Source organism: Eucalyptus grandis, chromosome 3 (assembly GCF_016545825.1).
Source record: "Eucalyptus grandis isolate ANBG69807.140 chromosome 3, ASM1654582v1, whole genome shotgun sequence".
Classification (NCBI taxonomy): Eukaryota; Viridiplantae; Streptophyta; class Magnoliopsida; order Myrtales; family Myrtaceae; genus Eucalyptus; species Eucalyptus grandis.
Genome location: NC_052614.1, coordinates 71,479,254 through 71,499,271, shown reverse-complemented (window position 1 = coordinate 71,499,271; position 20,018 = coordinate 71,479,254). Strand labels below are relative to the sequence as shown.

Here is a 20,018-nt window from a genome sequence, read left to right as displayed (position 1 = left end):
CAAATCGACATTTCTAACGCCAAAAGGAATAGGTGGTGGATACGAAAAGGAAGTGCTCCTATTCCTCTGGGGATGACAATTGTTTAGGAATGAAAAGAAGACTGGCAAATGATTTGCCGTTAATAATATAATGGGACTTCCTATTTTATGCCCGAAAAGCATTTGCATATAAATCATTTTTCCATAAATCAATCAGTCCATTTTTTTTTCTACTTTAGGTTATCTTGCCTGTGATGTCGGTATTTAATCGTGTCCACATTGAAAATTGAGGATGCCAAGGGTGGAGAAAGTCCTCCCGAGAGAGTAACATCCAAAGAGATTTACAATTTCAATAATAGACCAATTCAAGTATCCCCCATTCTGACCGCGAAACCTCATTCTGACCCCAAAAAAAAAGAAAAAAGAATAGCCCTTATCACACAAGTAAAAATGAGCGAAAGGGTCAGGCCTCTTTTTCGGAGGACATTGACAGCATTGAATGCCCCTACTTTAAACCAAAGAGGATGGCCAGAGGGGAAACTCCAATCTAGGCAGAAAATGTATGTTGAAGCGAGCTTTGGGGGCTATTTAAACTACTAAGACTGTTGATACAAAATCCATGATATTTTTAGGAAACAAATCAGAGCACTCCCAAGAACAACTGCCGCCAAAATGTAGTCCCTCCTTTGAGCTTCATAATGACAGTCGAGAACAAGGATCAAATGATAACTTCAAGTGACAATAAATCCACAGCTTACTCTTTCATCGTCTCCCATTCTTAATAGATCTCAATTCAGCGTCCTCTGAGAAAAAAATGAAAAGCGATATTGAGTCCAGACTTATCAAATCCATATACTACTAGGAAAAAGTATCAGCAGTACAAATTATTCACATAAACGATATAGTTGGGCAATTTGGGCGTTTTGCTAATTACACTGCATGAAGTTATAAAAGTTCAACTCCCTTGAATTCTCCTCATCTTTCAAGCTCCTGTCAGGTCATACAACCTACAATGCAATCAGTTGCTCCCTGTAAGACCTTGGTTTCACTTGTCATCACCTCATTCCACTGTCTTGATTTGGCAGTAAAGAACAGTTGCATAGTGAAATAACAAGAATAACATAAATCCAATATGGATTCCACAAGGGACAGAAGGCAAATGAGCTCACAAGCGTGCATTCAAACAGACAAACAAGGCAGCCAAGAAAAAAAATCTATGCATACTTTGAAGACCAAAAAAGACGGGCCTAAAAAATTTAAAGAATGTTAAAACTACTATCAATAATTAATGGACCTGACAAAGTAAAACTGAAAGGAAGAAAAGGACCAATTGGGTGGCCCAGCAGTGTCGGTGAAACAAGAACAACAATGTCTTTTACACATTGAAAATATAAAACAGTAGAACTTGGCCTCACTGAGAATTTGGACTGCTGGATATATTGATCAGTTGGAAATAAAACAGGTGAATATCACGAGGATGTTCCAATCATTTTTTTTGTTTTTCACTATGATCAGGATGCAAAAATAACCAATAAGAACATTAATACTGATCCAAAAACACGATTGCAACTAATTCCCGTAACTCCCAAGATGAATTTAGCAAAGTTGGAAGTTAATGAAAAGTGATATTTTCAGCAAAATGATGAGCAGCACATTTTAAATGAAGCTTAGTGACAAGAAAATTTTCCTTTTCTGATAGTTCTGAAGTATAGTGCAGAATAAGGGGAGAAAAAAGACAAACAAGCAGAAGTTGGACGTGAGTACCTCAGATATTGCTGTTACATTGTACATTTTGAAGCTTTGTCAAGTCCAAATTACTAGGAGGTGCTTCTTTGCTGATATAATTGCTGGAGAGCTTGTGGCAAATTTAAAACAATTTCTGCAAATGCTGAACATGGAAGAGAGAAAACAAACAGAAAACAAAATTAGTGTCAAGCGCTCCATCACTCCAATGCCATATGATAGATCCACATAATAAAACTTATTCCTTCATTCTCAAAGTTGTTCATGTCAGATAGTCTAGTACGGACTCAATCTAAGATTTATCTCATAACAACTAACTTCTATTTAAAAAATTGCATATCCAGTAAAAGTCTTAGCCTTCAAATCTTATAGCTCGTGGTAAACCAGGAATATTGGCAGTTCAGTGCACCAGATAAAAAATTCAACCTGCTAAAAGCCTTTGAGAGAATTTGACATCCTTTCTTTTCTAAGTGAAACTTTGACATCTTACCTGAAAAGTGGGCAAGAGCTTCACAAATTATATAGGCAGGAAAAATACCTTCTGGCAAGCTCATACTTCGCAAGGCCTCCTCAGCATAAGAAAGACGAGCTGGACTAGGGTGACTTCCTACAACTCCATTTCCCCTTCGGTTCATGGAGACTGGACTGGTAGAGTTCTTCCTTGGCCATGCCAGGACTCTTATACGAGTTGGAAGTACGCAAATGAGGTCTTCATACCTCAGAGTAACAGTTACCTTGCTGCAAAAGATACCATCACAATGTCATCTATTCGGGGACCTCCTAAGAGTTGGATATTCAAACAAAGGACCTCCTACACTGAGATTATGTAGAATTAGTGAGACCACCACTCTGATTCATCTTGAAATTCAAGTTGATAGAAGGAAGTGTGGCATAATACTAAAATGCTCCAATAAGGAAGAACAGCAAGATTACTTCAACTGGGACAAAATCCTTCTGATAGCACTATACGTACAAATGAAACAGATTTATTTGACAAAAGAAGACAAGCTGCAGGACCAGCTTAACCATTAAAACCAATCAACATAGAAAAAATACAGCAGAGCATGTGATCAAATTATCAATATGTCGTCAGAATCAAAGGCTATCCATTAAAAATCCCTATACACATGAATAGATCAAAAAAAATTCACCAACCACTCATAGTCATCAAGTACAAATTCGACCATGTTGAATGGAAGACTGTGATACAGCTCTCCAATTTGGTTCCCATACAATTCTTTAATAAGGCGGACCTGCATAGACAAGCAATGTAGATAAGAAAAAGAGAATCCAATTTGAGGTTTGCAGTTACACATTAATGACTCGAAGCAACCAAAACTTCAGAAAAGACCAGAAATGCAGTAAACATCAAGTAAATACACATAATGACATACCTGTTCACGTCTGTCCACATAAGCCTGCAGAAGTTCTCCAACACGGTCTATAAATTTCTGCATATAAATCATTTTGATGAGAAAAGACCTAACACAGAAAGCCCAATTCCCAAAGGATTCAGGCAGGAGACCTCACCATTGCGTTTGAAGAAAGGAGCTCATTTTCTGCATCACGTATTGGTATAAAGAACGGAACTGTATGTTCCAGGACAGTCATCTTTTGCAAAAATGATTTACTCTCAAGAACGATGTGGTATAGTTCACATGGCTCTCCTGCAAAGGTTCGAAAACAGATGAGCTATTACCCTTGGTAGATTTATTTTAAAAAAAAAAGGACATGGCTGATACATGAATTTTACCCAAAACTATTTGTGAAGTACATGGGTCAAGAAAATATAGGGTAAACTGTGGTCTTTACAACTTCCACTGGGCCAGCATGTAATAGCCCTAGATAAGCTCAAGATACCTTTTCTAAAGAAATGTAATGTTTTGTACAACAATCATGCCAATAAGTTCTCTTATCTTCATAAAAAAAAAAAAAAAAAAAAAAAAAAAAAAAATCATGTCAATAGAGATAGGGAAAACCCTAAACTCACACAAAATTTGTTGTTAAAAAATGTTAAAGTATAGATAATTTACATGATAGTAGATAAGGCCTTTGACAAAAAAAAATTTCATCAGCCAACCCAATTATAATGAAAAACATTAGTTGACGACGTAATTCCATTGGGGGTGCACACCCATGTCATCAGACATCAATTTCATCAGATAAAACCGTTGTTCAAATTCTCAAATAAGGAAAAGACAATAGGTCCAGACAATGCAAAAATTCACTTTTAAATCATCATAATGTAGATAATCTTTGCGTGTAACTAACTGTTGCATTTTGATCAATCTGAAACTGCAGCTTCAACTGCACAGAAAGATCAACTTGGCAACCATGTGTGTGTAACAGATGTGCAGTAGCTAAAAGAAGAAAAAGTAGGATCATAGGAAGAAACGTCTCATGACTCAAGATCATGTTTCTAACTGTGTTTTGTTTGGTCCCTCCCTTCGTCTCTCTCTCTCTCTCTCTCTACCTCAGCCTCACTCCAATCCCTAGTGTACTTGGTACTTTTAAATCACTAAATTGGTATCTCATAGTTTATCCACCAACACACATGTTGCTGTAAGTGATGCATGTCCCACATGTCTGATCAAGTACACTAGCCATTTTTGCTTATAGAAGAATCAAATTTTATGGGAACAAGCAAAACCCTCTATGAAAGATATGGTACATAAACCAGATAGACAGTTCGTACTCCAGCTAATTAACAACAAATTACCAGATAGACAGTTCGTCTATGAAAAATATGGTACATAAACCAGATAGACAGTTCGTACTCCAGCTAATTAACAACAAATTACCAGCAAAAAAAGTTTCATACTGTATGCCAATTCTTGCGCCTTCCAAACAACAAATCACCTGCTCATAAAAATTAACACCAGATCAAGACTTCATTTGCATGTAAAGTGTCAATCAACATAAAGCCCCAGATTTCAGTTGCAAATAGAGGGGGCTGCCAATCAGTTTTCACAATTATCCCTGATCCTGGCATGAGATGATACTAAAGCCGAAGTAGATATTTTGTGAAGAATTTATATTTAGCTTCCCATGTTCAATGAATCTAGCAAGCACCACAAATTCAAATCTAACAATGAAACCTACTGCATTGTGCATCCATGTTTTCTGTGGGATACTTCAGCATGTGGTTCTGCAGTGTACTTTGTAACAAGCCACAGACTAGAGTATCTCAAAACTACAGTTATATGATCATCAATATAAGTTCAAGGATCCAAACAAAACAGTGTATAAATATCAAAACCTTGCCTTGTTTCCAACTTTATAAGTAATTTTTTCCTGAATATAAGTGCCTGAAGAGATAGTTGTGTCCCCTGCCATAGACTTCCTGTCTGCCTCCATGTGAACCTTATGCGAAAGGTGAGAGGTTCTCAATTAAATTTCAATCGAGTAATAACAAGTAATAGCAAGAACTGCTAGAATACAAAGAGAATCTTATTCATGAAAACCAAACATTAGTAAGGAGGAGAGAACTTAGCAGAAAATTGGAATCAGCAGAAAAGTACCCGCTCTCTTATGGTTGCTAAGAGGCCATCATTCCATTCTTCACCATCCAAGTGAATCTCTGAAAAATATTTCATGTGTTTACTTTATTAAAGCAGCAGATTAAGCAGATTGCTAATAGAAACGCAGGAGATGGTGCACTTATAATGAGAATCTAAACAATATATACCGTGGCAGGTCATCTACATCATAGCTGACTAGCCTAGTAAATCTGTCACATAGTTTGTACAGGTGACATAACTAATGGATAGCACAATCTAACAACCTCAAAAGAGATGCAGCTGTTCACTGCATGAAATATAGTTGACATGGTCAACAAGAAGTTCAATTAATGGACACAACAACAAGAAAAGACTTTGGCTAACGTGAAAGACCTTAAATAAATAATACTTGAAGAGTAGATCTCTGCAGTTGTAAGTCAAATAAAAAAACCTAATCCTAACTCAGAGGCATAATCCTAAAAGAAGCTTCTTCGGCAACTTGAAATCGATTTTTCTGGAATACTATTAGTTGGCCTTGGCTGGACCTTATTAATCGCCAAGACAGGGCAGGCAAGGGACAAGCCTCAGCTTAGCCCTAGAAGCATCTGTCAAAAAAACAATGTGGCCGATGATCAGGCCAGCACTTATAGCCCAAGTCCACTGCAATAGCCATATAAAGACGGGCCTACCCAGCACTCATTTTTTTTTTCCACCTAAGACTGAACATTTTACTGTTACACATTAAAGAATTCAGAAGGCAATTGAGATGGAATAATTTACTACCAGAAGTGACACAAGAATTAGGATCCAAAAGCCAAATGCTGTTTGAAGGAGATAAAAGGTTAATAAATGATAGATAAATACGCTATCAATGTCAAGAGATACCTTGACTTTGGGAAGCACGTGCAGTGTCAAATTCTTTCTGTAGACGCTCAAAAACAGATTTGTCAGAGTCCCTGCAACTTCAGATCAGTCTGGCCTCAGTACCTAAGTCTATTAGAGTCAAAGCTGTCCCAATCATCTGATACTAGATCCGTATACACCAAGGTGAAACTAGACACTGAATTAAAAAGCATTTAATAGCACTACAACCAGGAGCACCACTCGAGGTTATGTGAAAAGAACACCATCATAACTCTTGGGCATAACCATAGACAACTAAATATCATTTGGCCAGAAAGCAAGTAGCCTGTAAGAACTATAAAATGTAATTGTACACCGGCAGAAATATAAAGAGAGTATTCCCTCCAATAACTGTATCGACTATATTCCCAATCGTTTTTATTTTAGTTTATCGAGTACAATACTTACTTGAGCTGTGACCACAGTGTAAATTGATCAGCTTAAATGAGAATCAAATCCGAATCAAGTTATTAATTATGTCAACACTCAGGATCAAGAACTCTCAATTAAAATACTGAAATTTGAAAGATATAAACCTAGTATAAGGCCCGACGCATTCATGGCCAGAAAAGGAAAAGGAATTGAAGGGCAACACCGATAGGGCATATTCAAGGACTAACCAATAATTGATGACCAGCTGATCTTATGTTACAAAACCTTCGGATTCCTGATTAGGACAATCTTGTTTTCTCGAAACAACTCAATTTTGCTCATTTAATTTCATACAATGTCATGAGAAATCACATCCACCGCAGACAGATGACGTCAGAATGAGCGAACGAAATCATAGTACAGAGCCACGTAACCATGCCTGAAGTTCACTACTAGAGCAATATTGGAATTTTTTCTTGCCAGAGGGATTACCAAATAGCTCCATTATGAACACAATAAATGGATATTGAGGCCACAGTACGAGGAGAAATCCCAAATAGATTCCTACCACTCGTGATCAAAGACTAGGAAACTTCTGCTGCCTGCGCATACACATATACTTCGCGACTGCAACGCTAGAGAAGCCACTGAATCCGTACGATGAGGAGCGACGATCGACAAACAAATGCCGACGTGGGAGAGGGTACCTGGAGAGACGCTCGGACAATTCCGCGTGCTTCTTGAGGACGTTCGAAACTGCCGGAAACAACAAAAATCGACGCCGATGAAATTCACCGACGCATGCAGCAGCAACAACAGAAGCAAGATTTAGGGAAAAAAGAGGGGGGGAGAGAGAGATGGTTACATCTGGATCGAGTGGCCTCCAACCTGAAATCTTCGTCCGGCAGGAAGCTCTGAGGGGATTGGCGAATTCCGCGGGGGTTTGGGCAAGACGAGCGAGGACAGTTAGAGGAGAAAGAAGAAAGGAGTTTTGGGGCGGTCATTATGTTGAAGAAGAAGAAGGAAGGGAAGGAAGGGAAGGGAGGAGAAGAGGAGAGAGAATGGACAGTTACCGTTTCCGCCATAGCCGCGGCAGGACTTAGTCAGGGAACGAACGGATTGAACCCCAGCTGATGATGATGATGATGATGATGATGATGATCTTCGAGTGCTCCCAAAGTTTTCAGATTGATCGTGAATCTCAGAGGATGGAGAGAGAGAGAGAGAGAGAGAGAGAGAGAGAGTACCGCCGCTTCGCCTCCGTGGAACAATCGGAAATCAGCGAGGAGGAGGAGTTTGCAGTTTTGAAGTGGCACTGGTTCGGAACGATTTCATCTCGTGTCGTGTGGTCCAGGAGTGGACCGGACCGGACCGGAACTCAGCGGGTCTCCATGGGCTTTCGGATATACCCGACCCGACCCGTCTGTCCGTGGGGCTGGACATTATGACCCAGACTGACCGATTCGGTTACGTTCGGGTTTTCGGTTGGACTTTTTTCTTTTATATTTTGTGCCCTTTGGAATTTCATTTGCACCGGCTAAAAAAACACAAGCAAATCGGAAAAGGATAGAAGCATACAGTTTTCTATTGACATGAAAGAGAGACAAAAAAGGAGAAAAAAAGGAGAAAAAAAGGACAAAGCGGTCGCATGCTTGCAAGGGATATTAGGGACAATTATGGCCGCGTTAGAATTGTTTTGAAAAGTAGTTATGGTTGTGATGATGTTATTAATTCAAGAAATTTGCCAACACCTTATATGATCTTAAGACTCTTTTTGACAATTGTATCATTGTAAAAAATTAAGATATGTATGGAGCATCGTTGTAAACATTACATCTACTTAAAAATTGCTTAATTAAATCATTAATAACTTTATATATTACGGTGTTCTTTTGAGAAAGTAATGGCTCTTAAGTCGTATTTTGTATGATTACACTCTATGTTTATCTCGGGTTCACGCTTTCTTAATATTGAGTTGTAGACATTCAAAACCTTCATTAATTCTCTAATTCATAATTCTAAAACACAAAAATTCTCGCTATCTTACGATTATGTTCCGTGATAACTAACGAAAACAATGCCTCATAAGAACTGGACTAATTAAACGACGCTTACCATTCACCTAATGCAAGCATGTTCTTGTATGATTATTTACTTTGATTAAGAATTATTACATCAACCGTCGACAAAGAGACATTTTAATAAAGTCATTTGTACCTAGAAAAAAGAAAAACCCTTACGATGCCCGCACATATTACTCATTCATGTAAGTAAACCTTGAAATGAGTTAAATTGTGTTGTCTAAAGCTTAATAATTAATGCAATACAAAGTAGGCATTTTTAGGGTTCTACTTTGGTCCGAGATGGGTTTTTGGAATCGGGTAGGAGAAACGGGCCGGGGGTGGTCCAGATGATGGATGGATCCGATTCGATCCGATCCGATCCGGATATCGGGTCCAGGACACATTCACACGGAGTTGGCGCGAGCCGAGTCGCTACGGCTCGGTCGCGCGGACCCGCCCGATCCGCCCCTTCCCCCGGCCCCGACCTTTTTGACGCACGAGCGAATCGAGCGAAGAAAGAGAAAGACCAGCCAGCCAGCGAAGACGGACTTTTTGCTCCTTTCTTCTTCTTCTTCTTGCTCCTTCTGCTGCTGCCTGCAATTTCAAAAAAAAAGGAAAAAGTTTCCGCCATTGCTGCGCTCCCCTAAACACTCGAGCTTCCTCGTGTCGAGCACTCGGCCTGCAGTCTCTCAGCTCAATGCGCCCGCATCCGAAACCCCACGGAGCTCTCTCCTGAAGACGACCCCCGAGAAGATAGAGCGCGGGGGAACCGAGAGGCGTTGGAGCGCCGCGAGATTCGAGCTCGCAATTTCCGCCAGGTCAGAATTCAATCCTTCCGCGCACCTCTAATCGCCGGTCAATTCGTGATTTTTTCTTCTTTTGCTGCACCGCATTCTCTGTTCCCGGCCTCCACCTCCGTTCCACTCGACTGCCGTGGGTTTGGGTTTGTAATTTTGCTTTTTCGAGTGGGTAGCTCTTCAATTGCGTGTGGGAACGGTCGTTTTACCCGGGGGGGCTGATTTGATTTCTTGTCCGTGCAGTTCGTGGAAGCGCCGAGCTCGGTGGTTCGGAACTTAGGGTTTCTGATATTCGTGTCCGCTGTTGATCGATTGGGGAGCTCCATTTTGGTTTTCTGCGAATTTTCTTCGCGGACATTCTTGCCCTAGGGTTTTTCGGGATTTCCGGGAGTTTGTATTTGCCTTGGCGCTCTGGGACATGTGGCTGTCCTAATATTTCGTCTGGAAACAGAAGTAGTAGCAGTGGCTGGGTGTTTCGATGGGGTTCTGGTGCGTATGAAGATGGTTTACTCGTCTGCTGGTATGTGCTGAGTTCAAGAATTTTTCTGCATTTGATGGGTATAAATCAGGTATTGCGGGTCATTCGAAGTTGGAATTAACGGCAGTGTTGTGGCTGCAGTTGTTAATTTGGGCATTTGTTGGGCCGTGCTTGGTGCATGATCCTATTCTTTAAGAAATGCAACCGCAGCAGAGCTTCAGAATCGATCTGGGTGACTTGAAAGCTCAAATTGTGAAGAGGATTGGAGTGGACAGATCAAAACGCTACTTTTATTATCTGAACCAGTTCTTGAGCCAAAAGCTCAGTAAGGGTGATTTCGACAAGCTATGCTGTCGAGTGCTCGGAAGGGAGAATCTCCCGTTGCACAATCAGTTCATACGATCGATATTGAAGAATGCATGCCAAGCCAAAACACCACCACCAGTTTACGAAGCAGATCCTGCAAAATCTGTCTCACGAACCACCAAACTTTCGCCTAGCGTAGAAGACGGTTCTGACCAAAATGGGTCACTTATTCAAAATCAAAACCAGAGTTCCTCTATTTGGTCAAATGGAGTTCCTCAAGTCCCTCTCCGAAAGGCCAGGTCTGGAATTCGTGAAAGGAAGCTCAAGGATAGGTCGAGTCCGCTGGGACCAAATGGAAAGGGGGAAAGCTTGTATCATTCAACTGCCACAGAAGATAGCGGTAGCAAGATTATGACTGAGAATGGGCTTTTGTCTCCATGTGATTACCGAAGATCATTGCAGAATTATCAATCCGTTCCTGGGCTGCTTGAGAAGGATAGAGGTCTTATTCAGGAACCCGCAGATAAATCTAGAGTGCACAGTAAAAATGAGGCTGCTATGGCCATAGTGGAAGATGGGGAGGAGGTGGACCAGGCAACCCTCTCTAGTTTATCTAGAATTTCTTTGCTTGCACCGCTTGGAGTTCCTTTTTGCTCTGCTAGTGTAGGTGGTGGCCGCAAAGCTATGTCAGTGGGGAACTCTGATGATTTCGTTAGTTATCATGACACTGGAGAATTGTCTGACACGGAATCCCTGAGGAGACGTATAGAGCATATAGCGGCTGCACAAGGCATTGGAGGAGTGTCGGTTGAGTGTGCTAATATATTAAATGTGATGTTGGATATCTACTTGAAGCGGCTGATTAAGTCTTGTATCCAGCTAATCGGAGCAAGGTCCACGTCTGAGCCCCATAGTCATCTCATCCAGAAGCATCAGATTCAAGAAAAGATCCTTAATGGCACGTGGCCTGCTAGTAATCACTTGCATATGCGAAATAATGTCATTGGAGGGATGCCCGAGAAGAAATTCCCAATTTCCATATCTATGGTTGATTTTAAGCTTGCAATGGAGCTAAATCCACAGCAACTGGGAGACGACTGGCCATTGCTGCTTGAAAAGATTTCTTTGAGTTCATTTGAGAAATAAATGTGATGGATATGCCTTGATCATGCCAAATGTGTGTCCATTCTGGTTCAAAAGTTCCAGAAAGATGTCATTGGCAATCGGCATTTGATTGCCATCTTGTCTTGATACCATGAGGAGTACGGTGGATAATGCAGAAAACCAGTTGAAATACATGGTCTCAGCGCGGTGTGCATTCTTCAGCTTGCACTGCATGGGGCACAATTTGGAGTACTAGCAACCACACATTGGGAACTTGCAATCATAACCCATTATTGGTTGATCTATTACAGATATGCAAGTTCAAAATCTTTGTAATCCTCTTCCATCGACATGCGACTCGAACTTTTCCTATTATTTATGGCTGATGAGGATGATTTCAAAGATGTTTTGCGAGATAACTGGATGTAACTTAATTTAAGGTATAATCACTTCTGTAAGAGCTGCGGTACTCCATTGTATGTAACTTTAGAACCTCATGATTGTTTGAAATCCAATATTAATAACACATTGATTTCCATTTACTTCTCCATAGTTCTGTATTTGGGTATCTTAGGTAAATGAATTTTTGAGGATTTATGCTTGGATCATTTTGCCTTTTCCTTGGGCTATCATCAATAAGAATACATGGCATTCATGATTCTGTATTCACAGAAAAGACAAACACATACTTTCTTGCCTAAATTACAGTCATTATTAGCATGATGCTGCAATGTTTGATTTCGTTAAACTTTCACTGAAAATGAGAACGTGCCTCCAACTTGAGTTTACAGTTGATCCTGATATCTAGGCAAACGGAACTCCTGATAACCATGCTGCACAACAATGTTGTGCGTTCCCATTACCTGGCTGCAGTATTAGTCATATGAGAAATTGGTAAGTTTTACTGAATTTAGTTGACGCTGTTTTTATTGTCATTGATATGATACTTGGTATGTAATAAGTTGCAGAAATTGGATAAGGATGTAGGAAAAGATAGATGCCTTTTCGACTTCTCTAGATCTGTAGATTAACAACATTCGTATGAATTACGATGCAGAACCTCGGATATTTTGCTTATATTATTATTGGTATTAGGAGAAATCCTCTTGAGTTTTGAAAGATTAATGCCTGTTGAGCTTCATCTTGAAAACATGCTGAAGGTGTACAACAATGATAATACAACATTTCCTGGAATTTTTTCATATGTTGTAGAATCTAATATTAGAGAGGACCACATATAATCATGTTATGTTAATATCTTTCTCGATCGCACTTGGGTTCCAGCTTGGGTGTTTATTATATGCCTCCATCATTAGCTTGGACATTTCTGCAGGCTGACACACTCTTTGGAGATGCTTGGGGCCCATGTGGGTTAAGCATGTCTTGAGACAAAGTAGTATCTAAGTTGTGAAAAACGCTTGTGGTATGGCGTAGCGTGCAAAATTTGAGTGCATCTTGGTCTGGTAGGACAATGGCTTGAGAAGATGGTAGCTAGCGTGATACGTATGCTGGCATCAGGAGCCCGCAAAGCTTGGGTCATTCGTGTGACACATAGGCAATTGTGTGGAAGACAGCTACGATAGTGTGGCTTCATCTATGACATTCCAAATTTCACATGGAGTAAGAAAAGAAGTGCATTCACAGATAAGAGAGGCTTGTCCCCTAAAGCCGACACATTTCATTTTGAAGGTTTTGTTTGCAAAGGTTCAAGCATGAGTTGTGATGTAGTCAAGGAACTTTTGTCCAAAGTCCCAGCTAAATTAGGTAGTGAAACATCTGGCGGCCTTGAATTAGATCCTGGGTTTTATCAAATGAGCATGAGGGAGAGAAGGTGAAGTTAGTCTCTGTTGTGCAAATGGACTGTTGGAATTATTATTCATTAGATATTCAATGCTTGTACATGCATTATATATGGTGGAAGCATTCTACTGACTATTTTTTTTCTTGGCACTTTATTGTATCATCCACGAGTCTTAATTCCTTCTATTTCTTTAGAATGATGCATCTGTTCACTGCCTTTTCTTTTAATAGTTCTTCTGTGAAAGGAATAGGAAGATATCTTACTTAATCAATTGGCAGCAGCTTTGCGGTTGGTATCAATTGTTCAATCTTTCATTCACTTGGAGCAGAAAGTCCCAGAGCCCTTGAAGCATGAGGTAGAGTCGATCTCTCACTTGTTTCTATTTAATAATAAGAAGGCACTGATGGTATGTAGCATGTCTTATTTTTGTCAAAGTGTTTGAGAAAACCTCAATGATGCTGCTCATGGCATCTGCTATAGGAACTACTTCTAGAACTTGGAAATTTTTAAATCAATTCAGTGTGGTGCTGCATCTGAAGCGTTTGTAAGAGAGGACTGGAGGAGCAACAGCTGATCTCCATTCTTTGGTGCATCAGATTTGAGTACTTCTTATGGGCACCGTAAAGATATACAGAAACAGATTGTAACCCTGATATCTGTCTGATTGTAGTTGCCGCATCTGTTACTGTGGATTAAATTGGATAAGACAGGTAAGTTTTTTTTCTTCCCTTCTTTAGGCTTCTAGAAATATATATATTCACACAGTACATGGGTTTTCCTGTGTCTTGATTAGGTCTGCATCTGCTTATTTGAAGTATTCAGAGACTTTTGGTAGATAGTCTGAGGCTATCCAGCTTCTCTTACAAACAAGTACATTCTTTTTTAAGTGAGCTTGTGTTTTTCCCTTCTTTTATCTTTTTTAAATTTGTCTGATGGAGCAGAATGAAACTGCAGAAGTAAATTCAGCAGGAGTCTGAGGAGAAACTAATTGCTGACTGTTGACGCCCCACTTTTTCATGAGGTTAGGCATTTGAACTCTATGGCAAATCGTACAGAGTATTTCCTAATTGATGAAATAGTTTCTAAAGGTAATGCTCGCGTTCTCCAGCTCAGTGATGTCTGGTCCGATATTCCTCTAGAGATGTGTCGGAAGGTTTGTTTGCTATAACTATTTTTAAGCATCTGCATCTTAAGACATACTCCACCAGGTATTAACTTGTCTTAACTACATCATTTTATTGATGTGTAAGTGATGATGTCATTGCAAAGTTAACCTAAATCATGCGCCACTGCTGATGCATTATGCCGTGTCTCATATTAATGAGGTGTGCTGTGCTTCATGGATTGAATTGTGGCAATATTACTGAAGTTGAAAGTCAAACTGGACGAGTCTTCTTATCTCCTGTGTGCCAATTTGTCAGTGGATCTGTCTTTGTATATTACTTTTTTCTACTATCTGTACACAATGTTTTTGGTGGAGTGCAATCTGCATGCTGTCAAAAACAGATCTTGGGTCTTGCAATGACACAACCAAATGAAGTGACTGTGCACTAGAGATGCTCATGCAAGAGCATTCTGTTGGTTAAGTATGCTCTTCTTAAGTCGCAATGCAGCACCTGTCAAGCTTCGGTCAAGGAGAGTGTCCGGGGATAAACGCGATCCAAGAAGACTAAAAGAATGATGCCCGGATGTAAGTACTAGGCTGAGGCCAAAATAAGTGGGTTATTTTTGAGAGCTTGTGAGGCCAGAGCCTATCTTATTTGACTTTACAAAGGTCCACTCTTCACTTGCAAGGTGCAATTCGAGCTGTTGATTCTTTTCTTTGTTTTTCTTTTATCTTTTAGTTCGGGGGTCATCCAACATTTTTTTCTTCAGTTTCTATGCGAAGGTGATGGTGAATTGTACTAATGTCTCTTTTGAGCTCCGTCCTTTTATATATTGCTAGCCCTAACTAGCAAAGCTACACTTCTTCCTAAACGAAAGTGCAATTGAATCATAAAACTTACAAAAGTGCAATTAAGTTCCAAAATTTATTAAATTAGTGTAATCAAGTTTTTCTGATAACTTTGTCTAATTTGACCAATGGAAAATGATGATGTAGATTTTATTATTATTTTTTCCCTGCATGGAGCTGATGTGGCATTCCAACAGTTCTTGGATAGATGTTAAGAATGGGTAGCCTACTAACGGTTTATTGTCATCAAGATTTGAGAACTATAAGGGCAAGTGCTTTTGTTGTGAAAGTTTGGAGATAGGAGATGGTAACTGTAACAATCTAGTTCAATGAGGGTGGGGAGTGATTGCTGAGGTTAGAGGGCTTGGACAAGGAGTGGCTCTAGGCAAGCTTTTAGAATGACAGATAGGGCAGAAATGGAGGGAGAGAGCGTGCTTGAGATATGTATGTGAAAAGACACCTTTCGACATAATGACAACATTTTGAAATTAACGTGTTCAGGTTAGAGAACTACTAGGATGGGTAACCTCTTTGGGGAAAGTGACAAGCCATACGCTCATTGATAAGACCGTGAGGCTCGTTATGGGAAGAGCTAAAGCGAAAATTTCGAGTGAGTTAATTCAAAGATATCAACTTCTGTCTTGGTTTGTTGGATGATGAGAGATTAACAAAGTGATTGTTTGCATGAATAATTTATGAGGAACAACAGGCTCTATTGCGACAATATATTAAGGAAATCCCAGCATGTCATGATCACTTCAATTTTGCTGAATATCTGGTGGATGGTCATCATGTTATTACCTTGGAGCTTTTCAAATGAATTCTTGAAGTTTTGCTGCAGCTTCTTTTGCTTCTTCTTCGCTTTCAGATCGTGAATCCAGCGGTGCAGTGGAGTACGACCGTTCTTATTATGGCAAAGCCGTCCACACCTAACATTGTTGCTAGTGCCAGTAAGAGTGACCCTCCTTAAGCGTCTTGTTAGCCCCAGCCATTTTGATGCGCTCCTCAAATGTTTCTTCATCGACCTGAAGTTTCGTTTGCTTTCAAGTTAGAGCATCAACTCTACATAAGAGTTAATTTTATAGGTCCGGCAATCTACTGATCCCTCGACTTCCGATGAAATTTCCCGGGGAAGACAAGCAAAGGTGTTAGGAGATAGTGACTGCAGCAGCGACTTTTTATGGTCCAGTTCCAGCTTCTTTTGAACTGGACAAAGGAGCAAGCCTGGGAATTGAAGCACTGTCGCGATACATTGATAACGCTAGGGACAATGGGATGAACCTTCTTTTGGCGCCATATTCCAACTCATGCAACTCGTTGGCAAGTGCCATCGCGCGATAATAGTTCAATCGTTGTCCAATTAATTGAGATGGTTTAACCAAAACAACATGCTCCACCTCAGAAAGCGCGGTCATGATTTCGAATGGGATAAGTGCATTGGAAGTCCTAAAACTTGTCATGAAAATGCATTAAGTTAAAAACTTTCAAAAAAGTGCAATCAAGTTCTAAAACTTATCAAAGTGGTTTAATTTAAGTCATTTCATTGATTGCACTTTTTGAAAGTTTTAGGACTTTATTGAACTTTTTGAAAGTTTTAAGACTTGATTGAACTTTTTTGTGATAAGTTTTAGGACTTAATCGCACTTTTTGAAAGTTTTAGGATTCAATTGCATTTTCATGATAAGTTTTAGACTTCTAATGCATTTATCCCATTTCGAATCAGGACAAGGATATTCTTTTCGGGGCTACTTTCAAGGATCTTGTTCCCTGAAAATTACTTGATTTCTTTTTTTTTTTTTTTTTTTGGGGGGTAGGGTATTATTATGACTTCCCAAGCGTACCTGGGGATGCAGTTGACTTGAGTTAGAGCATTGCTTTAGATGACTAAAGTTTCGATATGGGTTAAGCTGTTCTCCTGTTTTGGTCGAAATATAGGTGTTAAGCTGCTGAACAGACATATGAATCCGTTAATATGAATACTAGGTTTTTATAGGAGATACGTTGAATATCCCTTCAAGAGAATTTCTCTATAAAATATTATCATTCATATGATTACAAAACATATTTCCACTGTCCCGACCCAAGAGCTCCTTTCGCTATCATTCGATGGGATAATCGTATTTGATTGACAATGACAACCTTTCTTTTAACTTCTCGTCTAAAGTTAAAACACACAGACACAGAAACACCCTGCAATTACTATGCTTATGTATTAGCATTTCAGGCAGATCATGGTTAAAACATTGCAAGGTTCTATCCAAAGACACAGCATACTAATTAGGATTTGTTGGAAGGTACGAAAATTAGCCCCGAATAAGTCTATTTTTCTATGCCAGGTTAACCCTGAAACTTTTGCGATAGAAGTCTCTGCGCTCCCCATGGATATCACCATCATGATTTTCATATCAATTGCTAGGGCAATCAGTATAATAGAAAACTAGGATACCGGTAAGTTGCCCATTCAAGTGCTCGATCTGATTCTGAACAACTCAAATTCCAGTTTGTAGTATTCAGTTTGCAAGGCTAGAGAAGTGAAGTACCCTCTTTTTTTCAACACTAGTAAGACATGAATTGGGATATTCCTATGACGACAAACATCCGTCAGTTATTAAGATTTTTGCCTCATTCACTTCGTTCTTCAAGTGCCTTCTTTTGCCCTTTCTATATATCCTCCCCCTCCAAAGTGAAGTGTTTGTCTTCTTTTCTTTGCTTAGCTTTTGATGGGCCTTAGAATGAACCGAAATTTATGCGAAAGAATTGAGTGGCAGCTGAGAACATCTTAATCGTTATTATACATACATAGGCTGAATTATCAGCAATATTGGGTCCTCCTTTTTCTGTATCTTAGTTTCTTGCTTTCTTGTTCTGATTTCTTCGAAAAAGAAAAGTTTTTGAAATGGTAATGGAATTGGTGAAAAGGGGAAAAATTATATACTCCTCAAGTTTCATGTGTAGATGAATCTTTGAAGTCTCTTGATTTAAATAGATCATTGACCCTTAGGCAGTCAGTTGGGCTTTGGATGCAGACTCCAATGGATTCGATTCAACCTTATTAACAATTTCACATCATTGGTAAGTACAAAACCATATCCTTTACATCGGATGACGAATTTCTTATTTCTTGAAGAAAATGAAAGCGTATCTGATGCTGTAAAAGTCTAGGAGATATGCCTTTAATGTGTCGCTATTAATGCCTTTCTGACATGAATATGTCCCCTTAGCTTCTCATTTGTCACATTCATCAACACAACTTATAGGACTATCCATCAGGATGCTTCAAACTCAGAACTCAAAAGAAGGAAAAAAAAACATAAATTAGTCCAATGCTGATTCTCAGAAACATTCAGACTCGAATACGCAGAAACCATAAAATTGAATTGGAGCACAACTAATCGGGTCCCTGCGACTCACCAGAAACTATTAAATTATGCCGTAGAAACCTGCCTTTCTATCCGAAGTTTTGACGCCGGAAATTAGCAATGAAACTCTCCGCCCTCCCATCAATATCATCCTCTTCAAATTCTTTCATATTCCCTTTCGGATTCTCATCAAACCTTCCTATTCTGAAAGGCTTAAGCTCCACTCCATCCGCACTCCCATAGAGCGCAAGGTCCGCCAATATCCTCCCTATAGCAGGGGCCATCTTGAATCCGTGACCGGAAAACCCACCACCTATCACTACGTCTTTCCTGAACTCCCCTCCCAAGAAATCCAACACAAAATCTCCGTCTGGCGTCATTGAATACATGCAGGATTCTTTGCGCGCATGTGTGCTGCAATCCAGCAATCCTGAGAATCTTCCTTCAATCCATTCTTTCAATGGATCTGGGTCCCCTCCTGACATCCATGGCCTTTTGTCCGGGTCGCACTGCCACCCGCCGTGCTCCACAATCTTGATGAGCCCTGGGAACTCCAGAGACGAATTTCCATATATGTAAGGCCGACCATAACTTGTAAATGTCGGGAAATCACCTCCAATGGCATACTTCTCCTCGTGCCCCTCCTTGATTCTCCAATACCAAACTGCAGTTTCCATGGGCTGTATCGGCAATTCTTGGCCATTGACTGAATAGACCAACTTTTTTGTCCAAGCCCCAGCCGTGACCACACATTTCTTACCCCGAAACTCCTCACCCTTGGCTGTGCGGACCACTATGCCTCCTCTGCCTTTATATCTCTTCTCAATATGTTTCACCTCCATGTTGTCCTTCCAAACCGCACCCATTTGAACTGCCAGCTCTCGAAACATGAGGACTGCCTTAGTGGGCTCAATGACACCCCCGAACTTGGTAAGTACCGCAATCCAGTTCTCCGGTATGCTGAGCCTGCCGGAGAACTTATCGGCGACTTCACGGGGGTTGAGTTCCTTAAACGCGAAGGGATTCTTTGTTTCTTTTTTTTGGTTGGAACGAAGGTAATTCTCTCGACAGCTTGCTATGACAGCTTGGAGACGAGCATCAGTAGCCGGTCCCATATGGAGATGGTGCTTCCTGGTGCGGACTTTGTATCCGGCCTCTGATTCGGCCTTTCTCCATAGCTTGGAAGACTCGAGGATCATGTCGCTGTAGTAGTCATTGGGGTGAGTGGCCTGTATGGTGCGGGACTCGCCATGTGAAGAGCCACGGCGGTGCACAAGGCCGAATTGCTCGAGTACGAGTGTCTTGCGGTCTCTTTGGGCGGTTTGGTAAGCTGTGGCGCTGCCCATGATGCCTCCACCGATTACTATCACGTCGAACTTTTCGGTGCGTGAACTCATCTCTCCGTGTGTGCGTTTTGGGTATGTGCGAAAAGACTCGGCAAATTTCTGGTGGTTGGTTTTCGGCTTAGAGCCGGAGCCGGACAGGCGAGCGATATATATGCGGTGGGAAGTGAGAAAAGTACCCATCAGATGACTCAGAATCGCGTCAGTTTTTTTTTTTTTTTTTTTTTTTTTTTGGTCAGAATTTTCTTTTTGGGCGTCCAGTGGTTGGTTTGCTCGAGAATTGTTTAAAGCTTAGGTTCATTTCAACCGTACATTA

The 20,018-nt window shown here is 40.3% G+C and overlaps 3 protein-coding genes and 1 long non-coding RNA gene across 7 annotated transcripts; 2 read left to right on the top strand and 2 right to left on the bottom strand.

The window, feature by feature from the left end:
* Positions 1-298: 298 nt before the first annotated feature.
* Positions 299-7,793, bottom strand: LOC104438379. 4 transcript variants are annotated; one of them, XM_010051517.3, is made up of 14 exons: positions 7,571-7,793; positions 7,363-7,411; positions 7,205-7,253; positions 6,108-6,184; positions 5,244-5,302; positions 4,987-5,085; positions 4,524-4,581; positions 3,253-3,389; positions 3,117-3,173; positions 2,878-2,975; positions 2,261-2,460; positions 1,744-1,867; positions 914-986; positions 299-782 (listed from the first exon to the last, which is right to left on the bottom strand). In XM_010051517.3, exons 1-12 carry the CDS (start codon positions 7,580-7,582, stop codon positions 1,797-1,799), a joined length of 966 nt encoding a protein of 321 aa, XP_010049819.1. In that variant the 5' UTR covers positions 7,583-7,793; the 3' UTR covers positions 299-782; positions 914-986; positions 1,744-1,796. The 4 variants fall into 4 exon arrangements, with proteins under 4 accessions (XP_010049819.1, XP_010049821.1, XP_010049818.1 ...); XM_010051519.3 differs by lacking the exon at positions 914-986 and having other exon boundaries at positions 7,571-7,792; XM_010051516.3 differs by having other exon boundaries at positions 305-986.
* Positions 7,794-9,103: 1,310 nt separating this feature from the next.
* On the top strand, positions 9,104-11,850 carry LOC120291147. Its single transcript, XM_039308121.1, has 3 exons — positions 9,104-9,378; positions 9,601-9,877; positions 9,977-11,850. Exon 3 carries the CDS (start codon positions 10,034-10,036, stop codon positions 11,285-11,287), a length of 1,254 nt encoding a protein of 417 aa, XP_039164055.1. The 5' UTR covers positions 9,104-9,378; positions 9,601-9,877; positions 9,977-10,033; the 3' UTR covers positions 11,288-11,850.
* Positions 11,851-12,467: 617 nt separating this feature from the next.
* LOC120291148 lies at positions 12,468-14,970 on the top strand. Its single transcript, XR_005548998.1, has 2 exons — positions 12,468-13,916; positions 14,001-14,970. It is a non-coding gene; the product is annotated as an uncharacterized LOC120291148 (long non-coding RNA).
* A 3,130-nt stretch (positions 14,971-18,100) lies between these two features.
* Positions 18,101-19,807, bottom strand: LOC120292246 (probable sarcosine oxidase). The gene has a single exon (XM_039310485.1). The coding sequence runs from the start codon at positions 19,754-19,756 to the stop codon at positions 18,449-18,451; it is 1,308 nt and encodes a 435-aa protein (XP_039166419.1). The 5' UTR covers positions 19,757-19,807; the 3' UTR covers positions 18,101-18,448.
* Positions 19,808-20,018: the final 211 nt, after the last annotated feature.

Coding starts and splice junctions, on each gene's coding strand:
- LOC120292246 (XM_039310485.1), bottom strand. CDS start 19,756: ATGAGTTCACGCACCGAAAAGTTCGACGTGATAGTAATCGGTGGAGGC.
- LOC104438379 (XM_010051517.3), bottom strand. Junction 6,185..7,204: donor TTGTCCGAGCGTCTCTCCAG/GTACCCTCTCCC, acceptor ACTGATCTGAAG/TTGCAGGGACTCTGACAAAT. Junction 2,976..3,116: donor ATGTGGACAGACGTGAACAG/GTATGTCATTAT, acceptor TTGTCTATGCAG/GTCCGCCTTATTAAAGAATT.
- LOC120291147 (XM_039308121.1), top strand. CDS start 10,034: ATGCAACCGCAGCAGAGCTTCAGAATCGATCTGGGTGACTTGAAAGCT.